This window comes from Camelina sativa, chromosome 14 (genome assembly GCF_000633955.1).
Source record: "Camelina sativa cultivar DH55 chromosome 14, Cs, whole genome shotgun sequence".
NCBI classification, from domain to species: Eukaryota; Viridiplantae; Streptophyta; class Magnoliopsida; order Brassicales; family Brassicaceae; genus Camelina; species Camelina sativa.
The window spans coordinates 31221449-31229848 of record NC_025698.1 but is presented as its reverse complement, the minus strand read 5'-3'; the positions used below and the strand labels follow the sequence as shown (position 1 = coordinate 31229848).

Here is an 8400-nt window from a genome sequence, read left to right as displayed (position 1 = left end):
TTTTTTTTTTTTTTTTTTTTTTTAGGATGGTGGTCCTATGAAGTACCTAAGTGTCACGGTCTTTGAGGACTGCTCTGCAGAGATTTTGAGGGACTTTTATATGGACAATGATTATAGGAAAAAATGGGACAAGACTGTGGTTGATCATGAGCAGTTGCAGGTTGACAGTAGTACCGGAATCGAGATTGGTCGCACCATTAAAAAGTTTCCCTTGTTGACATCAAGAGAGTACCTACTAGCTTGGAGACTGTGGCAAGGAAAGGACAAGTTCTACTGTTTCACTAAGGTATAAAAATCAACTGAAACTTCTCTCGCTCTGTCACAATTTGTTGTTGCTTCTTAACTTATTGTTTTGCTCCTTGGTTATTATTATTAGGATTGTGATCACAATATGGTACCGAAACAGAGCAAGTACGTACGTGTAAGCTATTTTAGATCTGGTTGGCGAATCAGGCAAGGCAAGTCGTTTTCTTATTCACCTAAATTTTCTGATCAATGTTGTTTGAATTCCATATAATCAAGTGATCATAGTGAGTACGGTGTTTGTATTGTCCTCATTTCCAAATTTTGATACCTAACTAACTACTGCTGACCTTAACACTTGCTGCAGTTCCCGGAAGAAATGCTTGTGAGATCAAAATGTTTCACCAGGAGAATGCTGGGTTAAATGTTGAGATGGCGAAGCTCGCCTTCTCAAAAGGCATATGGAGTTACGTCTGTAAGATGGATAATGCACTTTGTAAATACATGGCAACCAGTCAGGGAACCCAACAAGGACCCATCTTATCTGCTGTCACCTTAACTAAAAAGGTGAGGTTCATATTAAATATTTTGTTCTGTAAGCTGGAATTCAGTGTTCTGAAACCGAATGTGCATGAAGCAACCGATTTGGTCTTCACTGATATGGTTGTTGTTGTTCCTGCTGCAGGTTCCATCAGAGTTAGAAACTCAGACAGATGATGTCACAGTCTCCATGGGAACAAGTAGTGGTGAATTAGAAGTGTTGACTCATGTTGTAGCCAAACACAGAAAAATATTGAGAAAACCATCAAAGAAACTGATAGCAAAAGGTCTGGTACTTGTGGGTGGTGCAATATGCTTGTCTCGTGGTCATTCCGCTTTGGGTGCTAAAGTCGTATTGGCTTACCTCTTGACGAAACTGAACAAACATGGTACTTCTCTGAAGCAGACCAGCCAGAACACTATGATTTAAGTAAATATCTCCTTATCATTTGGGTTGGAGAACGGCTCTGACCTCATGGAATTCTGGTATATTTAAGTAAATATCTCCTTATCATTGCAATGTAAAGCTCACGTTATAAACAGACCAACCTAAGGTTATATTTCTTGTAACTGTCTCTATAAGGTCTTTTTATCCATTTTCAAAAGTTAGAACTGCTTTCTGGCGGCTCTAGAACGTTCATGGCCTTTGGAGGAGGATGTGCCGGAGCAGAGTTTGCCAGGCTTCAGATAGCCATATTATATTTCTTCATTATTATCTAGTCGTCGTCACAACCTATGACTTCTCTTTGATTGAAAAACCGGATATCATTCGAGCACCAGTACTTGAGTACTCATTAGTATTTCTAGATCTCACCGAGTGAGTGATGGGAATCTATCAAAGCGTACGTATTTAATCCCCATACAAGTCTTTGAGTCTACATATATGCATGACATGATTGTTCACAACTTGTGAATTGTCTCCATGTTTTAATAATTCTCACCACTAAATATTTGATCATGCCTCTTTTAAAATCTTGATAGTTTGTGGTGACTTGGGTAAACATTAGCAATGCTAATCGAATCATAGATAATTAAATCAACTTATAACTTACCCGTTTACAATGCCTATCAAAACAATAATTTGTGAAGTGGTTACAAGTTTTTTTTTTTTAATATAGTTTTGGTTCTAAGAAAATATTTGAAAAAAGTATATATATATATATATATATATATATATATTTTATTATTGTTATTAGAAAGCCAAAACATACTTTGCTTTTTTTTCTTTTAATGTGTGATTTTTTTCCCCCATCTATACAACAAATTATTTTGTGTAGGAGATTGTGAAAAAAATTGATTAACGTGTATCAATATTTCTTTTGATTTTTTGTTGTGATGATTTTGAACTAAAAATTGATGTATCTTTTGTAAAACAAGTTAAAAAAAAAACGATTTCATGTTTCCAATACAGTTTGAAACGAGGATGTGAAGCACATTTGGAATGATATATAACCAATTGCGCTAGCTCATATATTTTTGGTTTTGCGGAGATTTGGAATTATATGTAACCAATTGCGTTAGCTCAGATATTTTTGTTGGCAAAACCTTCGGATTTCATAATTTGTGCGGGTGAGTCTAACTGGATTCAGCAGATAGTTCGAAAAAAATCTGAATATTTTTGTTGACTGGATTCAGATTGAGTTCCAACCAAAAAACCGAATAATTTTTGTTGGAAATTTCTACAAACACAGTTGATTTAAAATATTTTTTAATTGTAATATTATAGTTTAGAAAAAAGGATCTTCTAAACAACGACAAAAAAAATGGATTGAATCGATTAGACATTCATATTACCTTTTGATAGAGGTGAGACAGACATGGGATCAATTCAAAAATTGAAACTTGGCTTTGATTACATTTACATAAATGTAATCATCTAATCATCTAAATTTAGTTACTTCATTTAGAGTCGGCATTGAATGTTGTTGTAAATGGTGATTTTAACTTTTAAATTTGATTTGTTATATGATCGATAGTGGATGTGACATTTGAATGTGGGTGAAAATTGATTACGAACAACAACCATACACAATAATCCATTGGGCAAAAAAAGTTCAAGTGATATAATAATACATGGTTTAGATTGAGATTATTGTATTTATGATTTTGTGTATTTAAAATAAAGTAACAAAAATGTATAATTAGAACTTGTTTGAGATTATTGTTAACTTTATAATGACTTTGCTATCAAATCTTGTCATCTATACATTTGGTTGTAAATGCTTGAATTTGTTCTAAATTGTGTTGTTTCTCCTATTTGCAAGGTAAACAAGTACCCAAGCATGATGATGACAGAACTGGTGACTGCTCAAAACCAGACATTTTTAGCACAATTTCTGGCTCTCCCTATAAACATAGATTATGTAAGTAAAGTTAGGAAAAACATTCTTATTGCCCACAAATACTGAAATTCTTTGACTGTATAATTAGATATTTTGTAAAGTGTTTAGTTGATTAGTTCGATAGCTTTTGGTGGCTGATGATATGGGAATAACTTAGTTGGTATATATATATATGTCTTTACTAAACAATCAAGATAAGAATTTAGAGAACTGAAATGTACATATTTCATCCTATACATTTGGTTGCAACTGCTTACATGCTTTTAATTCTGATTCAAGAATTATAACATTTTGAAAAAACGGTAAAATGATTTACTAGAATACATGACCAAACTTATGCAGATTAATCCAAATGCTTTAGCCACTAGAAAAAACGGTAAAAGGATCCATATGTACTACGTGGTTTTGTCAAAAGAGGAAGAATACAAACAAATTAAACCCTAAATGCTTGATTTCTTGCACTCCAAGATTGCGCTACTTTTAGTCAAGATAGTTGTTGTACAATGGGTTTGTCACGGATTCAACGGGAAAGGAAGACGAGAAGAAGACGAAACGAGGCACACGACATTCCAATGGATGTGGACATGTGGTGATTGAGATTCTCAAGAGATTGCTTACAAAATCCCTAATGAGATTCAAGTGCCTCTCAAAGATTTGTTCGTCGCTCCTCTGCTCCACATATTTCAGCAGCCTTTTCCTTACGGCCCAATCCTGACCACGTCCTCATCTTTACATCATTTTAGAAGATCTCTACAAAGACCGTAAAAATGTAATCCTATCTTCGGCTCTTAGGTCTTAGCTTCCTATGTTGTTGACCGCAATCTGACCATCCCACAGACGAGAGGGTACATCTCGCGGTGCTACACCCTCTGGAGAAAACCGCGAATCTATAACCCTGCCACCAGACAACTTTTCACCTTACCCGCCGTAAAATCCAGCATCATACCTCCCGGAGTAATTAAGAAAATCATCTACTACTACTACTTCGGACACAATCCTCTTAACGACTAGTACAAAGTAATCTGCTCAATTGCGCCAAACCTAACGACTATGCCAGAGCATTGGGTCTTTTTCCTAACACCTCAAGGAGGTTCCTGGAAAAAGGTGCTCCAATCCCATCAGACTTCTGTTCCTACATCCCGGTCCATCGAGGACAGTCTGTCAATGGGGTTATATATTACCTGGCTTTGATTGACATGTATAAATTATATGAGAAGAGGTTGATAATGAGCATGCAGAAACTATATAAGGGTTTTGGGGAAAAGTCTTTATTATTGTGTTGTCTTTCTTAATCAATGATACAAGGGTTTATATAACACTAGGTATTAGGGTTTACAACAATATTAGGGTTTATAATAACCAACATAACAAAGCCCAACATGGGCTGTCGGTCCATACACTAATACTCCCCCGCACGATAACATGGTACGCAACACGCAAATTTTGCAATAGAAAAGCGGAACACATATGTCTTGGACACTTGTCAAAGATGGACAAATCATGTCAACAAACTCTTCCGGGCATAAACTTTAATTTTGAATATAGAGGTGGAACTTCAGCTCGTCTTCGGACTTTGGTAAAAAGGGAATAACAACATTCTGTGGGTGAAAATCCTGCAATCTCTACAAATAATTCTCCTAATCTTGGACAGTCCACAAATCGGACTAAAAAGAAATTGACCTAAAAATATGAGTGTTCCAAACAATTCCCCGTAATGGTAAAACTATTACCAAATAAAAACTCAAAAAAAAGAAAAAAAAAATCATAATTCAAATTCATGTAAACCATAAACCCTAGAACCAAGGAAAAAAAATTCCCCAGTTTATTATTAAGAAAACCAAAACTATATCCCTCTAACTCCTCTAACTCTAACAAGCTGGAGAGGGAAACTGACAACAAACATAAACCAAATTATTCTCCCAGGAAAACCATAAACTAAGAGCAAAACTTTTTTTATTTTTTTTTTACCACCAGCGTAAAACCATATAAGATAAACATTAATTGTGTCGGCACAAACCAACGTCATCTTCGTCATCGACACGACACCATCGTTTTCATCGGCTTCACATCCCATGATTATCGGGATCACAAGAACAATAGCGCGTAAGCTTTAATTTAGATCCACAAAGATTGCCTGCTCTGATACCATGTAGAAACTAGAGATACCACGTAGAAACTATAGACGGATTTCGGGGAAAAATCTTTATTATTATGTTGTCTTTCTTAATCAATGATACAAAGGTTTATATAACAATAGGTCTTAAGGTTTATAACAAAACCCAACATCGGCTGTCGGTCAATACACCAATACCAAGTACCTCTACCCAGCTAAGAGATAAGGGTATATATGGTGGTTTTATGAATTCTGCAAGATGCCGGAAACAAGGAATGGTCCAAAAAACTCTGGTTTTGCATCCTTGTCAGCTGCAATTAGTCAACAACATTGTAATCGACGTAAACGGTGGTACAACTCAAAATGGCAAGGTTGTTTTGATACCACAGGATTTGCTTTCTACCTTTCACATTCTTTGTTATGATCTACAAAGAAATGATGTGAGAAAGATTGAAATCAAAGGTATACCGGACCACTGGTTTAGGAAGAAGAAAAAAGATAGACGTTTTGACGTGATGTTCATGGATCAGAGTGAGAGCGTCATCGATCTTGATCTTCTTGGAGACTTTATTGATCCTATCCTATCTACCTCCAACTAGCGTATGCTTTTTGTGTGTGTTTAAATTAAGAATACAACTGATTATATTTGAAAGAAAAAATTAAAGGCTCCTTGACTTATATTAGCTGCATGCCTATGGTTATTATTCTTGTTAACTGTCTGTGCACTACAAGAAATTAGAGTATTAATAGCATTATAATATAGCGTTTAATGTTTTTTTGCTATATTTGATATATCCTCTAATTTTTTTTATAGCGTTTGCTAAAGTGTAAACGCTATGTTTTTTTTTCTCACATTCTCTGTCAATTCACCAAATTTAGAACCAGGCTTCTCCTCCGATTAAATCCTTTACCCAGATTTAAAACCAGATAGATCATCTTGATCTACTTTCTCCATATAACGAAACCCTAGTTACGCCTTTTCAGTAGATACAGATCTTTTATCTTGTCTTTCTCTCCCTTTCACTCTTTCTTTTAAAATCGATCCCTAGCCACTTGTGAAGCAAAAGAGATAGGGATTTGAAACCCTAGCCACCATCGCACATATCTCTCTTCGTATCTGCTAGATCTGTTCGTTTTCTTCCATCTGTATTGTGAAACCCGAGGTAATTACATCTCTTCGTTTCTCTTTAATTTATTTAGCTAGGGTTGATATTTTTGATAATAGATCGGAAGATCCCGCTTGCAGATCTAGTGATATCCGTACAAGGTCTTCGTTTCTTTAAGAAAAGCATTGTGGGATTGATTTCAAGAAGAACATTGAGAAAGGTATTGATGTGGTCAGATATCTGCTTTCTTCTCAATTGGTTTTTGGATTCAGAAATATCAACTGGACTTGAACCATTTTTCTGGGTTTTGAATGAGTTTTGCTTATGTGAATATGATTTGAGTGTTTACGAACTCAATTTGAAAACAGGACCGTAAGTGAAACGTTTCAAGATGAAGATTTTAATCTGAATAAAAAAAAAAAAAAAGGGGCTAAAGTTGATTTTCCGATGAGAAGAAGTGGCAAGTGTTATTTCAGCCCTAATCTTCTTTATAATGTCTTCTTAATGATTCGATGAGAAGCAAGGCAAGTGTAGTTTCTTATGTTCTATGTTTCTTATAGACAGTTAAAAGCCATCGGAAATTGCCAGACATAAAAGTATGTTAAAAAAATTCGGTGTCGTGAAGGTACGACGATTTTGATAGCTAGTTTAAGCAAAGTACTCGTCTTTCTTCTTATTGATTAGTCTCTTGTAATCTTCAACTAAAATTTTATGAATACTGGAATTTTTGTGTTAGCTTCTTCTCAGGGACTCCTAAGATTTGGACTACAAAGACGTGTTGAGTGGAGGTGGAGAATTTGAAGTGATTACAAGTCATGGTCAAGGAATGTGTATTTTTAAAGAACTGAAGGCTCAACTCACCGAAGGTACTCAAAACATGCTCTCCAAAAGCATTATTAGGACGATAAGACATTATTTCATGTTCAATTTAGAATTTTTTTTTGAGTTGTTTCAGGTCTTGTTAAGCTTCATTCAAACTTGTTCTTTGAATTTTTGGTACAGTTAAATAGTTCTTTGGTTTAAGCTTGATTCAGATTTAAGGCTCTAATCTATTATAATTTCTCTTTGATTCTCGTTTTTGACTACCTTTTTGCAGATGCCGATGACAAACAAGACCAAATGAGATAACTCAATGCGAAGAAGATGGAGAAGAAAACATAGGGGGTGAATGATTACGTTTGGGTTTATGTAGTTCTTTAAACTCCTTATCTAGTGTTTATGACATGTAGAATTTGTGTTTGTGGCTTTCTGACAATTAACGAAGTATTTGGATATTAAATACACCGTCTCTAACCCCCAAAATCATTTATTTATCAAATAAAATAAAAAAATATATAAATAATCAATTATGTTTATATATATGGTATAATAATATTAAAAATAAAATAACAAATCGTTATTAAGATAGCTAATAACAACAAAAAAACGTTATTATATAATATTTAATTACAGACAAATAAACGTTATTGCTATCAAAATCCAATATTCTTGTAGTGGTGAGATCACACAAATTCTTGAAACATCCAATATATCTTGAGAATCTACTAAAAAGTAGGAGATACCAAATTACAAAATTTAACAGTGTTATTAATTTAGAATTTGTTTAAGTATATATAGTAACTTGTAAAACTTGGCTTTCTTGCAAATTGCTTCCTCAGATTCTGACGGAAGCTATGTAAAGTCAGTGTTTACTAGCTGCTATGAACCAGCTAATTAATAAATTCAAAGAAATGCGGGTTGTTACATTGTGTGTTGCTATAGCTTTTGTTGGTCGTCATGGTCTCTTATTTGTTCAACTAACTTGAATTAAAATTTATATCCAAATATCAAAACAAACACTAAGTAAATTAAAAAAAAAACTTCAAAGTAATAATACTCAATTATTGGTAAAACTGTATTAGTATATAATTGTTAGTCTTGTAATTTGGAGGTATATGGTACGTAGTAGTAACTTGTAAGATTTGGTTTTCTTGTATATTGCTTCCTCAAAATATGAAGCTATTTTATATGAACAATATTAGTGTTTATTAATCGCTAGTAAAGGAACTAAGAAAGA

General features: G+C 34.2%; 1 protein-coding gene and 1 long non-coding RNA gene across 4 annotated transcripts in view; both read left to right on the top strand.

Annotated features, from left to right (window-relative positions):
- The window catches only part of LOC104743041, a 2487-nt gene extending 1066 nt beyond the window's left edge, over window positions 1–1421 (top strand). Inside the window, exons 3-6 of the mRNA XM_010464166.2 lie at window positions 26–286; window positions 377–458; window positions 611–810; window positions 929–1421. Of these exons, the coding sequence (XP_010462468.1) occupies window positions 26–286; window positions 377–458; window positions 611–810; window positions 929–1213 (828 nt within the window). The 3' untranslated portion in view covers window positions 1214–1421. The remainder of the gene's footprint in view (window positions 1–25; window positions 287–376; window positions 459–610; window positions 811–928) is intronic.
- LOC104743040 lies at window positions 5895–7629 on the top strand. Of its 3 annotated transcripts, XR_760598.2 has the most exons (6): window positions 5895–6401; window positions 6485–6564; window positions 6713–6969; window positions 7081–7210; window positions 7300–7340; window positions 7441–7629. It is a non-coding gene; the product is annotated as an uncharacterized LOC104743040 (long non-coding RNA). The 3 variants fall into 3 exon arrangements; XR_760600.2 differs by lacking the exon at window positions 7300–7340 and having other exon boundaries at window positions 5897–6401; window positions 7092–7210; XR_760596.2 differs by lacking the exon at window positions 7300–7340 and having other exon boundaries at window positions 5899–6401.